The sequence below is a fragment of the Athene noctua genome, chromosome 8 (assembly GCF_965140245.1).
Source record: "Athene noctua chromosome 8, bAthNoc1.hap1.1, whole genome shotgun sequence".
NCBI lineage: Eukaryota > Metazoa > Chordata > Aves > Strigiformes > Strigidae > Athene > Athene noctua.
Window position 1 is genome coordinate 9,687,633 of NC_134044.1, and position 23,502 is coordinate 9,711,134.

Below are 23,502 nucleotides of genomic sequence, written 5' to 3' on the forward strand. Positions count from 1 at the left end.
AGATAAATCAGCAAAAACCAGGGAGATGGAGGAAAGAAGAGACAGAAAACGCTTCACCAAAATTTCTGACTATATACTTTAAATAAAGCCATGTGACACTGCATGACCAAGTCATTTATGTGAATATCTAATGATTCTGTGCCTCAAAAAGTTTCACAGACTTCTTCAATAAAATGCTCCACTGGAAACAAAACTAATACATCTTTACTTAAAGACAATTTATTACAGGGGGGGAAAAAAAGTGCTAGAGTCTTAGCATTATGTCAAACTTTTTTTTTCCTTCCCCTTCCCTCCCCCTAAAAAAAGACAGTGTAGAATTCATCATCTTGTCCAGGTCACTGTGGACCACAACACACAGGTTTTGCTGAAGCAGGGATCATGTTCAGCACAGTAGGAGACCAGGTTCTGTTTCAGTAGTCCATTACCCCTATCAACATGCCCTTTCCAAATCACAGACCTGTATCTTCTATAAAATCCTTTGTGCTTCCGTGCCTGATCCCTCATAAGGGCCCTGGGTAGTCACACCATGTATTAAATACAGGTTGAAAAGCGGTACCACACTGAGACACCTCAGTGACTCAAGGCAAAGGACAAAGTGATAACTATCAGCCTTTGACAGTTGTGCCAACAAAACTGCAGCCACTATTAGTCCTTTTCAGGACACAAGAGGTAGAAATGATGTCATCGGTGTGCAACTGTTGCCACTACCCAAGCTAGGACAGAAAACAAGGAGAGCCACCCCCTCACAGCATACCAGGCCTGACCACAGGCTTCTACCCGAGTCAGAAAAATTACATTTTCTTTTGGATTATTAAACTTACATTGAGTATCTCCTTATACATGCGAGGATACCTAGCTGTGTAACCTCAGTTGTCAGAATCTTTTAACTTTGTGTTAATTTTATGACCCCTTCAGTTCTTCTGCTTGTGAGATGAAAGCAAATCTATGGAGAGGAGGGGTCACTGCCAAAGGTCATCTATATTTAATGCAATTTCATGTGCTGGGTCACATAGCATTCCCAGACTGAAAAGAAGGCTCTGTTGCTGGGACTTTAAAAACCAAGTTGAAGGTAGTGTACAGTCACACTACAAGCAGTCGTCAACCAGTACTTAATGTGCCTTCCAATTTTTTCAGAATAACTAGAAAAGTTGAACGGTTTCCTCTAAGTGTGCCATTCTGTTATGGAGGAAAAATAAGACTTTGGAGGGTTCACATTAATTTCATTAGAAACAAGCCCACAGGATTCACTTATTCCCAGTAGTATGATCTCTGTTAATTCACTCAGCTTCCTTATACAGCAAAGGATTTGCTATTCCACATCCCACACCAAAAAGATTAAAAGTCAGGGGATTTTAGCTGCTGAAGTTTGTACTGCATATTGCTGCACTTACCGAGGTTCCAAGTTAGGGAAGCATGCTTGCTCAAGAAAACATGGCAGCATATGTTTAATTTTAAGCATGTACTTTCCAAGTTCCCCTGCACTCATACACATGACTGATGAAAGACTTTGTACAGCCTGGTGTGCTCTTCTGAATCCAGGCCAGAGGATACTTGAACAATTCCACGAAGTCATTTTAGATATTCCTCTGAGGAGAAAAAGATTTTCTTTCAAAATATCAGGCTCTGTCCGTCTATGCATGCAAGTATGCCACAGATGAAGTGACAAAATTTTGCAGCATCTGACATGCAAATTAGAGAGAAAAGAAGGTAGAGACATGTATAGCGCCAAGCCTGCTTTAATTCAGGCACATTTAATTTTTCTGGAATGCAACAGCGGTCACTGCCATGAAGTTTTCCATGCATGAATAACTACAGCAGAATAACACTCTCAATGTCTACAGCTGCCTAGAGGCTCCAGGAAAACTTGGTCATATACAATATGTATTTTTGACTCCCCATGGAAGCAGAAAGTTTCATTTGTAGAGATCAGAGCTGTAAGTAATCAAAATGGACCTATTATGTAAGATTCAGTTCTAGACATAACTCATGTACGGGCAAACACCAGAACTTAAACAGCCAGATCAGCTTACTCCAGATTTACACTAGTATGACGGCTGGTCCTGCTTATCTGTCATACTTTTGGCATTCAGAGAATGACAGACCCTAACACACTAAAATGCATATGCACACGTGTGTATATACGTGTGCATATAAAACTAGAGAACAACCTAATATTTATCAGCAGAGGTTTAAGCAGAAGTAGACCTTCTCACAGACCAGTTTGAGAAAGTTACAGTATTAATTCTCAAAGAGTAAGTGGAAACTGCAACATGCCTGTGTTTCAGTGAAGCCTTTAGTAGAATATCTCTAAATTCTCAAACTAAACTCAAAGTGGATGCCTGCCCAAAAACCAAAAACAACCCCCATGCATCAGCTGCAGTGGATTACAGAGGGTCACAATAAATAGCAAAAGGTAGGAGAACTAAAGCAGGATAATTATCTACTTTGATTTAGCATGTTTCTTACTAGCAAGGAAGAAGAAACAAGAAGCTTCTTAGTAAAATCACCAGATGAATAACATTAATTCATAACTCCAGTAAGAAGAGAGAGAAAAATACAAACCAAAGACAATGAATCCCTCTCTTCTTGAGACGGTATATCTTTTTCAATTAAAGGCACTTAGTAGCATGTAGAACTGAATCTTGCAGATGCAAACACTCTCTCCATGTCCGTTTCCAATTCCTACAGCATCACAGCCCCTAGCCTGGGCTAAGTCCATGTTGCAGTACTTTGTACTGCCCTCCCACTTTCCCCAGTGCTTAGTCTGGAGCAGACTGGGCATCTCACAGGTGTAAATTATACTTCACAGCTCACCATGAATGGGGTTATTTTGGCTCTCCTACTTTCATTTCACACCCCAAATGCAGAAAGCCAGAAGTGACTATAAAGGAGACTGACATGGTTACAGACCATGGGCTTCTGTGAGCTCCAGAAGCACCATACAAATACTAGTTTCCACATAGAACAAAGAAAATGAGGTGGACAATTCTGATATTACAGGCAGCATGTCAAATGCCTCAGCACTTTCACATCATAGTATGTATGCTGTTTAGCCCCCCGTTCTCTGCCCTCACCCCCTCTTGTTTCCAGTGCAGGCAGCTAATGCATCATGCTATGGAGAGACCAAAAACTACAGTGTCTTGTCATATTCCCTGCTGCCAAGAGAAAAAAAGATGTGTCTCTGGCCCCTCGTTCTCTCTACACACCAACGTGTCAGATTGAGGTCTTGCTTATCTTCCAGAGAGGGCATTCAGCTCCCAGGCTGCACGTAGGGCTTGTGCCACACCTCCAAACCTAAAAGTTTTCTAACTCTAGCTAGTTCACCATTTTAGACGTCAGGAGGGGCAGATCCAGCTAACTGCACTGATGTTACAGAAACAGTCATGGCTGAGGATACGCCCGTGGTGCTGTAGTATCCAACTGCTGTCTCCTCTCATTTGTTACTAATAAGTAAGATCTCCTGGGCATGGACAAACGGGCTTTGACACACAGAAGAAGAAAAGCTAATAATGTCACCAACATGCCCTGCGGCTAACATTTACAAAGAGACATTTTTACTGCTGCATGGAGATAGGATAGGAAAAAGCCTCGTCTTGTTGGCATACACACACATGCACGCACACACAGGCGCACACTGTGCAAAATTGTTTGAAGAGCTTGTGGTCTTGTTGTTAAATGAGTTGTGAATGTTTCCAAAAAGCCTAAACACTAGACAATGGCAGCACATTGCTGAAGAATGTTTAAGGGATTTAGGCTGATCTGATAATTGCTGGTAAGACAAAAGCAGAAACAGCTTACAGAAATAAAGGACATGTATTTGAATGAAGTTTCAAAAAACCTGATCTTTAATTTTTAAGACGACATAGCATACACTGCAAAGAATCAAAAAACACTGACTACAAGATAAAAATAGAACGGATCTTCTGTCAGGAGAGCAAATCCACATTGACACACCCTTTCAGAGGACAGACATCCAGAACTCTGCATTCGAAAGAGTAAGTCTCTCCACTTGCTCCAAATTACAAAACACCCAACAGTGTGATTTTCATTTCGTACACTCAAAAGTCAGGATCATGATGTGAACACAGATGACTTGAACTTTCATTTTTTCACCCCAAACTTCCTAGATGAAGCAGCCAGGACACGTATAACATAGACGAAACACTGATTTGTGCAAGAACTGCAACTCTGGTCTTGTTTCTATAGTCAAAACCATTTAAATTGGAGTTGAATGAATCCAGCAAAAATACATCTGTGAACGTTTTCTGGCCTGTTAAAATGCTTATGTTCATACACTTCCACCTCAGTATTCTGCACATATCTCACCCCCACATTGAGACAAAAGGAGCAGCCTCTGGCTCAGATGGTCCCAGACCAACAAATCCTTGGAGGCTGGGCAAGTACAACTGAGAAAGTATCACCTTATTATCTTCCTCTGGCACAGCTATCAGAGACAGAGCATTATGACCTGAGCCAACACAGCTATTTCTACAAAAATTCATGCTGGTAAGTGGGAAGCAAAAATTTTAGTTTTATGAGAAGAGGGTTATGCATAGCATCAACCTCCCTGCTTGCACACACACCAGAAACACTTAACACATCCCATCAGGAAACAGGAACAACAACATCTGATTTCTCAGCCCATGCTGAATACATATAAAAACTTTTTCTAAATATTGAAAGAATTAAAAACCTACACATCCCTAAAATAATCAACACGTAATCATGAACACTACACACTTAAAAAAAAAAATAAATTCTGTAAAAAAAAAAAATTCTTAACGTTATAATTCCACTGGCAGAAAGAGTTAATACAGTCATGAAAATTTATTTGCTCTACTTTGTTTTCATATGCATATTAAGGAAAAAACAGAGCCTACCTACCACCTGAAAATGATTACTGTGCTCAGATAGCACTCTGAGCAGCAACTGGATCTGTAATGCAGATACATGTAATGTATCTAACCAGTTCTGTAAGAGTAAAGACCATAAATTGAAAGACCCTCAATAATGTGGCAAACAAATAAAAGTTTCAGAGGACTATACACATGTGCTATCACGAAGCAGTGTGTGTCATATCGCATGCATGTTATCACAAAGCAATTCTTTTATATTAAGCACAGCAATATGCTCTATGTCAGAAATATTTTCTTTAATATTTTATTAATCAGGAGAAAAATTAATAAATGAGATGGCAATCTCGTATTCAGAACAACTCTGAACGAAGCTTGTACAACATTTTAGCAAATATTTATTGCAGAGACAGAAAAACCATTCCTCTGTTAGGTTTGTGATCAGCTGCAGTTAACCATTGACTAGGACTGAAACATACATTTCAATAAGAAACTAGAAAAGTATAAATACATATGAGAGATGGAAAAGGCAAGGACTCCGAATTTACTGAATATACAACCTGTTTTTTCACTAGATGCATTTTAATTACATTTTGCAGATGTTTTTTTGAATCTTTTGCCATAGCATGTGAAATTAATTTTTGAGGGGAGGGAATGCAAGAGGAGCTTTTCTATATTTACATGTTAAAGAGTATTTGCTGGTCTAGGCATGGTAAAATGCACTCTGCTGTTCGAGGGAGACACCTTCCATGGACACCACACACCAGTTTCCAGGTCTGAAAAACTCAGAAATGACAGCGTGCCCCTGAAGTGAGTATGTGCACATACAAACTAGTCCTCCGTCTTAAATAAATTCAGAGTCTTGACATACAATGGATTCCCATTCTTGTTCCACCAAACTGGAAGCGAAAGATAAAAATGGCTCTTTTCACCGCCATTTTAAAGTTTACAAGATTTCTCCAGTATTTAGAAAAGCTACATTCCAGCAACAAATGGATTACAAGAAAAAGAACGAAAGAAACTTCTTTTCCCATTACCTATTTTAAGCAATGCTTTGATTTATTGTGAGGGGGACAGCCGAACAAGATAAATGTGTAGATCTTCACTTGAGATGTAGGCAGCAGAGACAGTCCGGTGCATTTTGCAGCATATTTTGGTTTAAGGAGTTCAAAGGATACTTTCTTCTTCAAAGTCAAATTTCACCACCACCGGCCGGGTCATGTTCCACTTCTTATTTCGATTCCTATCCTCGATGAACTCCTGGTAAGGATCTTTCTTTGAAATAGCTTTCTTCGAGCGTACATAACCAAAAAAGACAGTTAACGCCAGGAAAGAGTAAAACAACATGACAAAGAGGATGAAGAAATAGGCGTTGTCATATGGTTTGTATTGTGGCTCTTTTTGTTCTGTAGCATTTTTCCTTGTGTCCAGGTTCCTTTCCAGAAGTTGCAGAACACATTGCGAGATGAGAGACGCTAAAGCTGTTTGGTTCATGTTGGGGAATTAAAAAGCATGTCAGAAAACAGAGGGTAGTGAGTATCTAGGGGCCCCAAGCGATGCCTCACTGAGGTGGGACTCTATCCACTAGCTTTAACAGGAGTTTGATCTGGCCTATAATCATTTCCTCTTTTGGTAAGGAATGCTGTTAAGCACTTATTGGGTCTCAGTCATTTGATAATGAGGCATTTGGCTGATAAGCCTGCCTTGCCTGTGAAGTGAAGTCTATTAATAATAACAATAATGGAACAATAACAAATCCCTAAGACACACATCTGCCAGACAGTTTTAAATGTGTGATTTTTTTTTTTCCCCACTCCTTTCTCAACCCGCTCCTTCCCCACCCCACCCCCTACATTTGGGGATCAAATCTGTTCAGGTCACTAAGTCAAAGGATTTTAAAAGCACCAGTGGGATGTGATAGTGGTGCAGGGACAGAGGAAAGGGGAATAAAAAAAAAAAAAGAGAGAGAAAAAAAAAAAATCACACCCTCAGTGGAGGAAGGTGCTTAAATACCTCTCTGAATTGAAACATATAAACAATCTCGCACATTTTTTAACAAGCTTCTCTAAACGCCATTCTCAGGTGCTTTCTCTCAGCATCACAGCTGGCAGGCTATGCAAGAGGATGGCCCAGAGCCTGACGCCTTTCCACACAGTCCCTACAGAAAGGCCATCAAAATACACTGCCTGTGGAGCAAACCAGCACTCAGAAGAAAGCATTGTTGAATAGTGATATGGCATTTCAGTCAGTTGCTATCTATACGTAAACATGAAAAGTTACATTTCAACTCAAATAAGACAGCCTCAGAGTTTAAGCTGGAAGCTGAAAGTTGTGTAAGTATTAGGATTGGTAGTCTGTAGCTGTGTGCAGCCACAAATACGTACCGCACAGGAAATACGCAAGAGAGTAATACCCAAACCGAAGAGAACTGCCTATAACATCGTTCTGGAAAAATGAAACCCTTGACTGCCACAGAGAAGTGCACTACACTGAATATTTTCAGACAAGGAGCACGGGGGTTAAGTCTTCTCCAGTGTATCTCTCCTCCAGGTCATGTCTACTTGCATGATGATAGCATAGCAGTGGATTCCTGCTTCCTATTGTGTTTTACAGGCTAGGTCACTCTAAAGTAAATTGTTGTTTTACAAAGTAGTGAAACCTTATCTTGCTAAAAAAAAAAAAAGGTCCTTACTGCCACAAACGACAATGCCAGCTGTTTCTTTCTGTGATCTGAATTCTGGGGAGTAAGCACCATGACTTTGAAGTGGAGAGCACATCATCCGACTCGCAGTTTGCCAACTCTGCACTGTTTCTTTAGGCCTGACCCCCTGAACTGATTGTATGATGACTAAATCACATGCTAAGATTGCAGTATATCGGTATCACTAAACAGCCTGCATTTGTCATTAAGGGTTTCTTGTAAAAAGAAAGATGAAAGTGAAGTCTGTAATTTTATATGAGCAGCAGACTATGGTATAAGTACATTTAGAATATGCAACTTCTAGAAGAAACATTCAGCTCCACATTTTAACTATTTGTTTTAAAATCAGCCTAAAAAGAAAAAAAAAAAAAAAAAAAAAAAAGAAAAATCCTCATAAAGAGCAATGCCAAATTCTGTTCTTGGTTAGGGCAAAGTTATGGGAGAGATCTTATTCACCTATTCTTGTGGGTAAAGGAGAACAGATTCAGGAGACCTAATCTTGTTTTGAAGAGAGAAAAGAAAAGCTTTATCATCATTTTAACTACAAATAAAAGACATTCATTAAACTAGTATAAAATCTTCAGGGGAACTACGCCCAATTTATATTTGTGAAACTGGAAAAGGATTTTGATTTAGGTTTTGCAACTTTTCCAGAACTCTGTAAACTCTTACTGTTTGTTTGTTTTTTAAAGAATTTGCTTCAGTAAAAGGAGCGTGCGAGTCTACATAAATTAAATTGGACACATGCTAGTCCCTGTAAATTTCTTGCCTGCTTGAGAAACACATTACTTCTGTTGGCCAAGTTTCTGGGGATTTTTGGTATTGGCAAAATAAATTTTAAAAGGGGGGAGGGGGACCAGAGGACACAACAACTGAGTAGAGAAACAAGTGACAAAAATCTCACCAGTGACTTCACAGTGCCAGTTTTGGGTATGCCATGAATGAGTAGTGCTGTGCCTACACTTCACCATGCCTCTTCACACACAGCTGCAGCACCCTGCTTCTTGAAGGGCACACTCTTAAAGTGTTTTAACTCACATTATGCTATGCAGTGAACTGACAGCCTCGCATGTCTAAGCAGCTTTTTAATACTTCTTAATGAAAGACACACAAAGACTTGTATTTTCTTTCTCCACCTTTCAGACAGTCATACCCACATCAGCTTAAGCCTGGGAGCTAAATTACCGTGTTAACACTGGGCCACACTTGTCAATACATGGGCTTCATCACACAGGTAGCTCACAAACTCAGAATCCAGGCACAGTGAACTCAGTTCTACACCATCCTTTCCAGACAAGCCATAAATTATGCAGGTCTCTTCACAGTAGGAGCTTATTCTAGACCAGAGTAAACCACTGTTAACATAACTAATACTACATTTCACTATTGTCCAGATGAGTGCTCATGGAGTAATCTTCACACCACATGAGAAAGGATGATGCACAAAAGACCTGTAGCCTTAATGCTGCTCACTGTAGGAAAGATTTAAGGGCTTTGCATACACATGTACAAGAAAACTACAGACCAAGGAACACACATACCATAGCAGACAAACTCTTCTGCCTTCAAACAAATGGTTAAACGGCTAGACTGGGCCTCCAGGCATGCTTCTTCCCTGGGTAAGCGCTGGCACCTCAGCTGCACTGCTCAGCCTTGGGAAGCATTATGCCTTGCAGCCTCTTCATAGCTTATTCCCTCCTGCTTTGGAGGAGCTGGGAGAGGAGAGCTGCTCACTGATGGCCTATAGAGCTCACCTGTGCTGCCCCGCTCCTGAAGTACTCTTGCCAAACACATCTGCATCAGAAGTTAGATGATATGACCCAACCCCTGTTAAAGGAAGATGCTCATTCACCCTTTTGCTCTTCTAATGTAATCTGGTTTTATCATAATTTAGGGTGTTTCTGTTCACTGTTTCTGCATCTAGTTGAACAGATCAGTGTTCTGTTAGGCAACACAAATACACACTACTTTAAAGTTGCTTTTTGTCTCCTTTTTTTTTTTTTTTTTTCACCCTCCCCCAAACAGCTAAAAGTAAGTAATGGTGCTTTGAACAAGATCCTAAAGAGCTATTTCCATAAAGTGGTCCAATTCTTCTTAGAGATGTAAGTACACGAAATTCTTCAAATGCGGGGGGACAATGAATGAAGATTAAAAAGAAAGTAAAAGATTAAAAGGAAAAGGCCATAAGAAAAACTCAAAGGGGGGGAAAAAGATCAAAAAGAGGATTAACCATGTTACTTGTTGTTTTTCAGAAATTAAAGAAGTATGGAGGATAAGGAATTTGTTTCCTTTTGGCCCTAGAAAAATGCCAATTATGGTAGCTAAATTGCCAGGATCACATATCAGTATGCTTTGGAAATGTGAGAAATGGATGGGAAATATAAACACAGGGCAATAGCTTACAGTTATGTTATGAATTAAGCCACAAAAATATCAAGATTTAGTCACTGAACAAGCTGCCAAAGTTAATCTTTCGTGATGAACTTGAGCAGAATCAGAATAGAAGCAACAGAACTGTAGTCTCACAGATCAGAATTGCCCTGTTCACTCATCTCTGCTATCTTTGGGTCCTCACACACCTAAAATTTCCACTGAAAAACAAAGGAAAGTGCCTGGGTGAACATGGACATAACATAGAGCTCCTTATCTACTGTATGTATTCATTTTAGGATTTTTTTTAAGCTTTAGGGATAAAAAAATTAACTACTCTGAGTTCTTTTTTGGCAAGAGAGCTTGTCATACTATCCACACTAGCACAGCTTTTGTTTTCCTTTAGATTTTTAGGACACAACAGCAAAATAACTTTTGGGGATGGAGAAATAGCTTCCTTCCAGGTCTTTTGAATATATGGCATTTATGTAGCCCTTTATGGATAAGGATGACAAAAGGAGGGAGGCAGGGATTTCTCCAACAAGCTTGTTGAGCGTCTAAACCCTGGATACAGTTTACCAAGATCTGCAGGGTAATTTTACCCAAAGCAACATCTATTTTTACTGAGACTCACCAGATGGTTTTGGTGCTCGGTTCTCACCAAGGTGAGGCAAGCCAGCCCTGCAACCTGCTGCCACAGCTGGGGACAGCCACCTGGCCTGGGAGGACACCTGGGAGAGCCCGGCCACCTGTGGAACTGACAGAGACCTCATGCCTGAGACTCCGTCATGGTCTCAGCACTGGCATGCACGGTCTGAATCAAGACCAGATCTGACAAAATGCTCTGAAATGAAAGCCAGTCTAAAGCAAAGGCTCATAGGAGAAGTCTGGTTTGGATCCCGAGTGCAATTATCGAGCAAATCTCCAGAAGCCACTCACCAGCAACCCTGATCCTGACCACACCACATTGCTGCTCACACGTAGATCACCTGGGACCACTGCAGACTAATGAAGCTCTGCCACGTCCCACAGTAGCACCTGCAAAAGGAGCAGGATATAATTTTACACAGTGCTCTATGTGCCAGGAGCTGAGCCCAGAAATGACACACGCTGTTCCCAGATATTCCCAAAGGACAAACCGAGCTCTGCCCAAAGGCACCACCTGTGCCATGGGTGGGAACACCTCTGCCCTGACTGCTCCCCTCAGCCACACCTCACCCAGCCCACACACTCAAGGAAAACATGCTTTTAGTGGTACTGAGGGGCCACTGCACTGTCTCCCCCACCCACCCACCATGTGCCTTTTCTGGAACAGCAGCACCCATATGCAAAACTGTATCTGGGCTTCACTTCCAAGAGAAAACACACCTCAGGTTTCTCAGAAGACTCCCAGCACGGTTCCTGCTGCCTCCCCTGCTCACCCACGGGGAAAGCTATGCTGGCTCCATCGCACATGGCAGCCAGACACCCGGGCATCAGAGAGACAAGGTGGCTGACCCCTCAGTCCTCACACACCACAGACCCCAGCCCCACCACCTCTCCAGCTGAGTGCTGTCCCCCAACTCGCTCACACGCCCGATCTTCCCGAGCCCCAGCAAGTTAGAAACTCCCCCTCATCAGTGGCTGCTTTCTCTGCTCAGGGCTGCCTCCACAGCTGGTGGGTGCCGTGTCTTGGCTGCTCCCCACAGGATGGGCGCTCCACGGTTGCCCTCAGTGACCCACCACCATCCTTGCCCCAGGCCTGCCATGGCTACACTACACCGTGCTTAGAAACCCCTCTGAGCTCTAAAAGAAAAGCTAAACTCCATCTTGCTTTTTAACACATATCCATTGTCCCCTTTTCAAACCAGGCAACCCAACTGTTTAAAAATTTCCTGCAGGTTTCACTGCCAGGTGAAACTGTGAGGTGTCGCTTTGGAACGGCTGCAGTTCGTGCAGGCGCCCACCAGCACTGCTCTGCCCGAGGCCTGGCAGCGGGAAGCCATGGCAGCGCAGCCTACCCCTGCTCTCCGCAGCCTCAGGGCCTGCAGCCTGCGGCCCTCGCTGCGGCAACAGGGTGGTCACAGCGTTCGGAAAGAGCAAGAAAGAGATAAACTCTTTAGGTTGATGCAGGCACTGGGGAAAAATGTCTCACTGGTGGGCACCTTCAGAGCAGAAGTACTTGAGGTCACTGGAGAGCAAGATGGGAAAGGGATGGGGGGGGGGGGAGCAGCCATGACACTAAGGGAAAGGGAGTGTCTCTCACCATGTGGAGAATGCAGAAGGAGGTGATGGAGAAAGGATTCAAACGCTGGGTAATCAGCCTAACAGAGGGGCAAGACCCCAGCGAAGCTCTGTGCCTTGTATTGTACAGGAACTGGCTGATCCCTGCCAGCCCCAGTGCCCTCCAGCCCCAATGCACCCTTTGCCAGGCCAAAACAGCATTTCAAAAACTTCTGGAGATTTGTTACACTTTGTAAATTATTCCAGTACTGACCACAGGGATGCTCACACAAGGGTGGGCCCCCAATTTTGTCCATCTCCAAACTGCTGAATTATAAAGTATCATGGATTAAGTGTGCAAAGTACTTGTAACAATCAACCTTAAAAAGCTAAATTTTTACAGGTATATGCACTTCAGATCATTATGAGTAAATGTATATACATTGAGACAAAAATACTTGTGTAAATGAAACAGTCTGTGAGAAAAAAACATGGATAATTGTACAGAAAAACTCAGAACATAATTGTGTATGGCACAAGTAAAGATACCTGTGTGAGCACTGAAAGAAGGAGAGTGCAGGAAGAAACAAGTAGCTTAACATTTGGTTATGGCCTAAGGGACAAACTTTGCTGAAGATGAAGACACCGAATAGTTAATAAAGCTTCTGAACTGTTTCCAATTCTCAGACAAGGAAGCAATAGTTCTGCTCTTATCAGCAACTGCTCTTTCATATTTGTGTATCAAGTTGGCTTTATTAAATTATTCAGCAAAGGTCAAATGTGATGCGTCTTCCTAGTTTTATTATGATTTTTCATGACATTCCCTGAGTAGCTGAATAATAAACAGTGCATGTCAAAATGCTGCAGTGCCCAAGCTATCCACAGGCACTCTGGATTATGAGCCTATTCAGTCATCAGTTCTGAGGCAATATAAATGCATTAAGTGAAGATTTAAACTACGTGTGAGCACAGCAAAGTGTTGCTTGTGGAACCACAACAGCAAAACAGAACGAAGTGCCAGCACTACGTATGCGTACTGACTTTGAAGCCTGCTTGTTTGATAAATAGTTTGTATTGAACCTGACTAAACATCTAGCTAAAGCACTTTGCTCCCTGTGACTGATGACTGAACTTCCCAGACTGTGATGAGCTGCCCAGAAGTGCTGGGAGAGAATAGGTAGTGAAAATCTGACAGACTGAATGGCCTATTACCTACAATGACCGCAGAAACAGACTGTCATTTTGGTTATTTTACAGTAGACAAAGCTCTTGGACAGATTCAGATGAACTCATCTGATTCTTTAAGATAACCCTATGCCTCCGTATAAGCATATGCATTGATTTATGATAGCATTAGCTACAGAATAAACTGAAAGACACTCAAGACTTTTTCAGACAGTCAGGAATGAGCATTGCAATTTCATATATATAATCTAAACAAAATATCTATCTAATGTTAATTGAACAGAAATTTAGCAACTTAATTTAGTGCAGTTGTTCATATTGTTGCAGATCCTTTTTGTCTGGCACTAGGCAATATCTAGATGTCATTGGAAAAGCCTAAAGAAATTAAAAATGGGATCTTCTAAGCAGGATGCAGGTTTTCTTGCAATTATCAGCGAGCAACAGAACACTGAAGTGAACAATACAAAGAGGTTTATGAATTCAAGCTGTTTCAGGTTTCTGATGGTCTCATTGATAATTGCCTTAATTTCTTGTTATTTTATATGGAGATACCTTTTAGTAATTCACTTTATCGACTTTAAAGCTAGAAGTCTTCATGGATAGAAAACATTAAGAACTTTCATGGTTACTAACATAGCAAAAATGTATGCTTTACATGTTAGCAGTAACCAACAGCACTCTGACAAGAGGGAATACATTTCTTATGTGTATGACAATATATCACAGAATTCAGACATAAAAAATTTGCATGCTATAGTCTGACATACTTCTAAGAAAATGTGAATACATCCTTGCTACATAAAGTATTAGTAGCATTTGATAATTTGGGGTGGGCTTTGGATTGCCAAAGTTAAGTAACTTTGTATTTTGTCATTAAGTTTGGAGATCCAGGTAACAGACTTTTAGCCAGATTTTTTAAATTTGCATTTGCACAGACCTTAACCTAGGGATTAAAAATCAAGTGGTAATATCACATATATGCAGAAATAGATTTCTGAGGACATAGATCCTGTTTAACAATCAGCTATTTCAGTGGAGATTTGTAGGTTCAGACAGGCATTTTGTGTCTTTCAAAATACCTATAGAAAGATATAGTTCAATGGTATTTGTCACATAGACAGACAAGAGACTTTTCAGCAATACTAAGTAGAAAACCCTGTGTGATTATTGAAGAAAAATATTTATTTGTAGATTTTGTTTAAATGGGATACACTGAATTATCCAGGGAAAACAGTAGAAAAATAGGTGCCATTAAAAAGCATTATTTTCCTAGCTCATTCATTAAATATTACGTGTGCTTGGACAAAGGAATAGTAACGTATACCCATGTAAATATATGCCAAAAAGCATATATTTGGTATTTTGATGGGAGTAGAGGTTATTTGTGGATAAAGAAAGATTTAAAAGCAAAGAATAAATTAAAAATCATGGTTGTGCCACAAGGAATAAATATTTTTCATCAAATCCTGCCTCTCAAGAGTTTCCAATTCTTATGAGATGACAGACAGTTGGTTAAGCAGCCATTGTTATTTATTTCCATCTTGTAAAATATGCAATCAAAAAAAAAAAAAAAGGAAAAAAGCGGCAGGACCCTGAGCTCCATTGCTACAAGCACATTCCTCTGAGCTATTCCATGGCATTTCTGTCAAATGCAATATCCATGGCAGGCTTGTGCCCCTTTGACTTTGAGTGTTCAGGCTTCATATTCCAGAAACACATGTGGCTCCCGAGAACCTCTTCAGCCTTGACAGTGATAACAAGAACGGATCAGCAGTACCCCAAGTAATCCTTAATAGCTCTGTCAAAGATTCCTATGGCGCATCATAAATCAGGAACCTGCTTAGTCCCTTTGCCCAGGGCTCCTCCCTTCCTCTGGCAAGAGTTCATCCTGGTTCCCCATTTGCATGGCTTGCCTACAAGAGGACTAGATGATTTTCTCCTTATCTGTCTTGTTTCCAGGCTCTCCTGTTCTGCATGAGTCTCTCACAAGGAAGTGCTTGGGGAATACTTAAAAAGAGAATAGAACAGCCAAAAGGCCCCCTGTCTTAACTTCGGGTCTGGAAAGCACCTTGGCAGCATGGCAGGTGTGGGGCAAGAAATCACAGCTCTGTCTCAACCCCCCACAGCTGCTGGAATAGAAAAGGACAGAAGGTGAAGGTGGAATTTTGTAACCATCCTGAAAAAAAAATACACTGTTCCTGGGAAGGAGCACTCCTACAGACATCATCCAGTTCCAAACTGTGCAAGCAAGCAGGCTTTTATGCTGTACTTTACAGCAAAGGGATTGCAAGTGGGGAAAGAGAGGTTTATTTGTCCTTCGCAGCAAGACCAGGACACAAGACAAATCCAAAGGGCCCAGTTGTCAGGGAAGGGAAACAACATTGAAAAAAAATTCAGAATAATTAATGGTTTAGAAGAGGGAATAGGTATTTATAAGGGACATTTAAACTTTAATCTTCACAGAAATTAAAAGCATATCAGAGAAACATAAACTAGAAGGAAAAAAAGAAACCCCATTTTCCCCTTTCAGCATCTTTTTAAGATCCTCTTTTCAAAAAGTATATTCCTTCCTTTTCCAACAGAAGAAGACTAGAATTAAAAGAAGAAAATGAAAATAAAACAAAAATAGAAAGCACACAGAAACAAAAGCTGAAATGAAATTCAAGGTGGCTATATCCCACACAAAGTGATGATGAAATTAAATGTCCACCAAGCCTAGTGTGAAGTAAAATTTCCTCACACACTGATGTGCCACTAAAACTTACTCCATTTGTTCTGGAGGGTCTTCCCCATGTTTCAGTCAGCTTGTGTGTAAGCCTATTAAAAAATTCTTGAGGCTTCTAAGAAAAAAGTAATTCAGGACAGATACTTTCCATAAGTGATTACAAAGTTCCTGCATTGTATGAAGCCATCCCAGTCTTGTGCTGGGTTTAAGCTTCTTTTTTTTTTTTTTTTTTTTGAAATGCACAGCAAAGGCACAACACTTTTCTCTCGTTGGGAAGACGAAGACATACTACTGGTACCAATAGCACTTGAAAAATGCATTGTTCATTAACAAACACAGAGCTCTGGGTGACACATTAGCAGCACCGGGGCACAGAGGCTGCCTGAGTCTCCTGCAGCCCTGGGATGTGTGCAGAATATGCTTACATAACAAATACAGTTTGTGTTGAAGATAACATGGTTTATTTCTTCATGATATTCAGATTAAAATGTATCAATGTATTTAGCACAATACTACATTTTAGGACAAAATCATCAGTGCTTTGCAAGTCTTCATAATGTTTATTCATTATAAATAGTAAATATTTACTGAACTTTTTACATGAAAGACATTTGTTCTTTTGTTTTTTTTCTTTGTATTTTTTTTTCTTTTACAACACATGTTGTTGTAGAGGCTGCAACACAAAGATAATATTTCATTTTTCCATCACCCTTAAGACCAATGTGTGAACTAACCTCTGTACTGAACCTAGTCTAACTCACTACTTCATAGTCCTTAACACTAAAAGGAATGTATTTGTGTTCTGCCTCCCTCCTTGTTCCAAGAATAGAGAGAAATAAATAACACCGCCTTCCATCTTCCTCTTCCTCTCAACATCACAAAACACAAATTTATTGACATTCTAAAATGTCACAATGCAAACTTCTTGTAAACCTTGGTTCCTATAATTATATCTTCTATATTGGATATCGCTGTATAATTTAAACAAATGTCTCAAATACAGGTCCATCTCTGTATATGTCCTGTATATCACTAAAAAAAAATGTAAACGTAATAATTTCTTCGTACTGTTGCCTGAAAATTACCTTTAAATCATGATTAACAAGCTGGATTTTAGTTGTCCAGCAGACTGCAACATTTCTGTATTTTATCAACAGGAATTATGCACTGCAAAAATAAAAGTACCTGCAAAAATATAGTTCTGATTCTATCTATATGACTTTGGATGATCCCAAAGTTTGTGTGAGGTACACAGTATTGCACATTGCTAGGCAGTTGTGAAAAATCAGTCGCGTTGTTCTTGATTTTTTTTCTCCCACATTTGTTCAAAAAGGTACAACAGACCAGGAAAACTCCACATACAAAAAGGTAAAATCTGTTTTTCATGTTTACACAAGATCTCATCCCTTGATAAAGCAAAACTTGTAAGTGACATTTATTGACAATGTGATTACAAAAGCATGGTAAGGTAACCAGTAAGTTGCTCTGGAAGTCTTTTGCACTTATCCTAGCTTCCTACGGACAGTGACATTTCCTCTTGATGACAGTTTCCAGTGTGTAAAATGAAGGAGGTTCTCCTGCCCTTGCTTCAGAAACCGAGCAGTTTTAAAGTTAGGCTAAAGTCAGCACTGGATGTCAGATGAGTCAGAGTACAGAGAGCTCAACTGCTCTAAGTTTCAGAATGTTCCATTTGTCCCAATCAATGCACATTAATTTCACCAACAAAAAATGGAATGTTTTGCCAGGCAGTGATATTAAATACTGCTCTGTTTTGTATACCCACTCGTAATGAACCATGTCGCATTTATTTATTCATTATTGCTTTTGGCCTTTGTCTTCTGTATAGCTTTGTCCAGCCTTCAAAAGTCTGCTAAAAGCTATGACTGGAAAGAACATAACAAGCCTGCTTCTCTCAATGGGACTGCCCCAGTTTAGACTGCAGTGTATTGAGAAGATCCCTCATATCCAAGCTTTGGAGTGAGACCGGAAAACAAGACCAGCTTTAACTTGAAGTGGACAGTTCATTTATGCAATATCTGGCTTCAGATAATGAAAGGCACCTGCAAAAAAGCAAAAGAAGCTTTTTAAGTCATGCTGTGACAACCTCACAGCATGGGGCCATGCCAACTACAGGTTGACATTGTCATATTTAATACTGATATATCAAAGGAAAGGGACTAATATTTTTATTCCTAGGACAAGTTTGACAAAACTCTATGTATCTGGGATTATATACTGTAATGATTCTTGAGCTGACCTCATTAAGAACATGTGTTTCTAATAGTGGAATGCCAGTGGTTATTTCATTTTGGACAACCCTTATGTTTTACCTAATGGCAATCAGGTTTCATGTCTCAACAATTAATAACATCAAGATGTTGTTGACATCACTTAAGAAAATAATTATGCAGCAGAAATCTTGCTCGAACAATCAGCTATCTCACCAGTGCACTCCACTCGGCTTTGGAGAGAAGCAGTAGTCAGCCATTAGGATCTCTGCTCATGATTTTCTTTGTTACACACAGAAAGTACACAGACCGTTGATAAATGGGTACAGTATTGCACTTCACAGTGCAAATGTCCCGATACTCACTTTGTCCGTACTGCCCATACTGGTAGCCTGTGACGGGGTCCATGCTGTAGCCCGTGGTGCTGTAGGTCGGTGGGCAGTAGGACTGGGAGGTGGGCAGGCTGTCTAAGCTCTTCATGTGATCCAGCCGCTGGCTGCAGCTGGCTGAGACAGTGGTGGTGGGCTCCAGGCCCCCAGTTAAAGGGGACAGGGCATAATCAGTTTGGGGCTGGTGAGGCACACCACCATGGTTAGTCAGGAGTCCCATTACCTAAAAGGTAGAATAACAGAAAGAGTTAAGATATGTGAAGAACTCTATTGCTTACAGACCCAGAGGAGTTCTCAAGTCTATCATCTGATTTCCTAAAATAGACAGACTTGGTATTCAAACTATAATTTGAATAACTGATTTGGTTGCATCAGCCACCAAAATAAAAAATGATAGCTAGCAACCAATAAAAAGTGATACCAAGGGCAAATAAAGAAAAATAATTTTTAAAACTTTTATGATTTTTAGAGTGCCTGATCCATGCCTCAGCTGGGATCACTGCAGGTGTTTATTCCTTGAGGATTCAATTATAAGAGAATAAAAAGCAAGTAGTGACTTTTTAGCTACATTGTCCTGCACAATCTACAAACACAGGAAAGCTGTGAAAAAGCTCAAACGATTATTTTTTTTCTCTCAAGATGAGCAGTCATTAAAATGAAATGAATTTGAAGTGGATCACAGCAGCACTACTGATGGAAGTAACAAAGAATCCCAGCACCCAGAACAACATGAATACGCGGGCAAGGGGCAGAGCAGCCGTAACTCCTGCTGCTGCATGCCCTGTGTGCTGGCCTGTGAAGAAATGAATGTGAAAGAGTGAAGTGCTGGTTGCAGCACCAGTTCTCAGGCTCATCCCCTGAGAGTTAGAGGACAGAAATGGTCAGGCATTCCAGATCAGCTTCAAGTCAACTGTGACACCCTTAATAAGCTGCTTGTACATGAACAATTATGAAATCAGCAGTTGAAATTAGTTGAAAATAGATTACTGGAGAATACCTGCTTGTTGCCATAAAAGCTTAACACTCTAGGCCATAAGTTCCAGTAGAAGAGGAAAAAAAAAAATTCAGAAGCACCTGTCCTTTCAAGCAGGAGTAAAGGAAGCTACTGCATTTTTTGTTGTACAAAAATCATTCGTGCTACAGGTTGGTGTCCATTTCCTTTCCCAGCACATCTCTATAGCACAATTTGAAAATAAATATGACAGAGATATATGCTTATTTCTGCTGGAGTAAGTTGCACTTCAAAGCCTGAGAAACAGTCTTCAGCTTATAATGGATGGATGACATACAGCTTCTGCCAAAACAGCATATTCTGATAATTTACAGGTTGTTTTTCCTTCAAAAAGGCATTATAAATACCTGACATGCGCTATTTGATCATAATTTTCTTTACTGCACTTCTTACCATAAACTAAAAATAAGTTATTAAAATTGGAGGGTATTTTGTAAAGAATAAATTAATGCTCTTAAGAACGCATCTGGTTCCTAAAACTCTGATGCTTCTTCTTGAATTGTATTTATTTTCCATTGCAAAAGAAAAGAGATTTTTGTAGGGAGCTTGTGGTCCAACCTCTGAGTTTTGTTTGTTTTTTAATAAATACATGAAACAAGACCCATGATTTAAGTAGAAAGGAAAACCCTTACATGTCTGATAAGGAAAAGAGCAAGAGGCACAAAGAAGAGTACTTCAGAAAGAGACACCCAGATACCGGCATCAAGAACACAACTCTGTATCAGAGGTACCCAAGACATCACACACACACACACAAAAAAAAAAAGCTGAGAATACTACTTACAGCACTAGAATGTTCACTTCTGTTTCACTAAGCAGAAAAACATGAGTTTAACTGATGGTATTTGCTGAATGTTTCACAAACAGAAGCATTCATGCAAAAAGAAGTTTCAAAATATACCCAAAGACTTCATTTAGATAACAAAATCGTCTAACTTAAAAGTTAAAAAAACAAAAGAAGAATTTGGATTTAGGCTGTAAGATATTTTCTACCCAATTCAAATAATCTTTTCAATGCACAAAACCTATTAAAACAATTTGATGTTAATAAAAATCAATTTTAAAAATCTCTGGAATAATCACAGATTGAAAAATCATGTTATTTGCACAGCAACCTCAACAGCATTTTGTCCCCAAAACCCCTAAAAAGCTGAAATAACTGGGCTTTCAACTTTTTCTTCTAAAAATTGGTTCCTGAAAACTATTAAAATTTCTGAAGATTATTTTAATAGGTTTTTCTATTTTAGGAATTACAAATAATTTTCTTGTACCTTTTGAAAATTATATGGTCCTGAAAATCTAGCATGCTTAATGATCTGACATTGCATCAGCAGGATACAATATTAGAACCTATGTTCATTTAGGTAGTATTAAACCTTGTCCTTTAAAATAAACACTAATGGAGTTAAGAGAAAGATCCACAAAAAAACATAGCTTAACTTAAACATTTACATTGAAAATTACTACTTTGGAAAATATTTATGTTGGCAAGAGTATCATGGTTTTGACTACAGTTTAAAACACACACGGTTTATCAGAAATCTGAAATAAGTGCACAGCCCTTTCCATTCCTGCCTAGCACCTATGTGATACCGGGCTTTGCCACACTCTGCTCCAAGTTCAAGACCAGGGAGAATGGGCTGGGCTCGTGTCGCCCTCACATCCCTGCCGGACTCCCAGCGGCACTCCTCTGTGTGAGCACTCTCACGTCACATGCATCTCTACCAGGACTTTTAGGACTGATTGCCGTGTTGGGTAAATAGCTATTTTACCAACTACATCCTTTAACTAAGCTTTTTTCTGTTTACTATTTTCAACAGAATACTACCCAAGACAACATTATTTGGACTTTGCCAGCAAAATCAATGAGCTCAAAAACTTTGGGATTGGAAGTTATTTTAGAGATTAGCCTCGAAATTTAATCCTGGATCCAGATCTGGTCTCAAAAGCCACTCAAACTTCAGTACCATCTATATTTGGATAGATATTTATCTTCTCTGATAAATTAAATTTAGCATTTGATGAGATTTTAAATTAATTAGCAAACACCACAAGTCTTTAGTCATCTTTTGCTTAAGTGCATATGCACCTAGCAGACACTTTGGAGCAGAACTGACACAGCTCTCTGTCTCTGAGGTGGAGAAAACGGAAGTCCAAACAGTAACCACCTTCTCAGAAATGCCTTCTTCAGAGGCCTTCAGAATCATCCTGCTGTTGATTAGTAACTAAATAATTAGATTTTTGGTCGTGTCTGTTTTGAAAGCTATAAGGGAAGTAGCCTCAGGGCAGAAGTCTTTCATAAGGTATGTGCCATGACCTTATCGCCCATACAAGGAGTTACAGGAAGGGCATGGCTGACTTTCACCTAATCAATTAAAAAGCCATTAATGGGCCACAGTCTGCACGATGCTCAACACCCTCAGCTCAGTGTTGTACAAGTGACACACCAAGATCTGGATTTTGCAACTCAGATCTTCTGCTGGTATGAAACAGTATAGTTCTAAGTAAACAGATCTGATTGTTTTACAATAATTAAGGAAGAAAATACATTTATTCAAACCATATACCATCCAAATTACTGGAAAATATGTACTTCCTTCTGAGTTACTTTGGGAAAGCCAAAGTAGTAATTGTCAGCCTCACTGATCTGGATCCCAAAGAAATAGAAAGAAAAATCAAGGGCTGATCTAACACTTAGAACTAAAGGCTGCTGTAACTATTCAGTTTATTTTAGAAAATAACTCCTATAAATCAAAAACAAACAAACAAACAAACAAACAAAAAAAAACCACCAAAAACAAACAAACAAAAAAACAGACTGTAAGGTTTTTGGCTACATCTCCTCATTTTTTACAAAACACATGAACACATGAAGAAGCATTGACACGTAGCCTTTGAGCTTATACAATAAGCGACATATATAATCGATAAAATAGTTCTATTAAAAACAAAGGTTCAATTAGGAATAAGCAAAGAGAACACAGTGAAGTGCAGTAACAAAATTCTACCGAAAACTTTTCAGAGAACACATCCCAAACCAATCCAAAATATTCATTAGGACAAAGTCCTTGCTGGTGGGTTCAGGCACAGCATCACTAGCTGAGGGTATGATCCAGAAAGAGAAACTGAATTATGAAAGCCTTACGGACCACGCACGCAACATCTGGTCCATTATCACCTATTAGAAAATACTTCTATTATCAACAAAATAAAGGCCATTAAACTGAGAAAAAGCTTCTTATATCTAAATGAAACATTATGACTGTTAACATGGTTGGTATTTTAGGATGTAGGACCTACCATAGGCACAATAAAATTCTCATATGTTTTAATTCATTTACGCATGCCTGCATTTAATATGCTTTGTGACCATGTCTGCAATTAATATGATTTGTGAGAAAAGAACATGTGCAGTATTTTTTGGGTACAGTGATACATTTTTTTCCCCTCCTGCGAATGAAAGATTTAATGAAACAGCTCAAGGAAAATTGTTGGCAGTTAACGTATTAAGTTGAACTGACAGAATCATGAGCAAACTTTAGCGGAGTTAATGATATCCTCTTATCTGACCCTGACACATTTGCAGCATGTAATTTACAGAAGCTCTGTCCAGGGAATCTTGACAAATGCTCCTAACGATGTCAGGGCAATGTTCCATTCTAATGTAAAACAGATGTGGGTCAGATACCCTCATTCATCACTAACACTGAAAATTTCAAACTCCTTCCAAGATGAATGGCATTACCTGCTGTTAACTCTTTTCACTGTAGAAAAATCTCTCAAAACCAAAATCTTGCACAAGAACATAAAAAGGATGGTTATAATGCATTAGAATGA

The 23,502-nt window shown here is 39.7% G+C and overlaps 1 protein-coding gene across 7 annotated transcripts in view; it reads right to left on the bottom strand.

Annotated features, from left to right (window-relative positions):
- Positions 1 to 18,061: 18,061 nt before the first annotated feature.
- Positions 18,062 to 23,502, bottom strand: part of PAX3 (paired box 3) — a 79,457-nt gene continuing 74,016 nt past the window's right edge. For all 7 annotated transcript variants that reach the window (XM_074911887.1, XM_074911882.1, XM_074911885.1 and 4 more), the window contains 2 exons: positions 18,630 to 18,876; positions 18,062 to 18,096 (listed from right to left, as the gene is read on the bottom strand). In XM_074911887.1, the coding sequence (XP_074767988.1) occupies positions 18,062 to 18,096; positions 18,630 to 18,876 (282 nt within the window). The remainder of the gene's footprint in view (positions 18,097 to 18,629; positions 18,877 to 23,502) is intronic.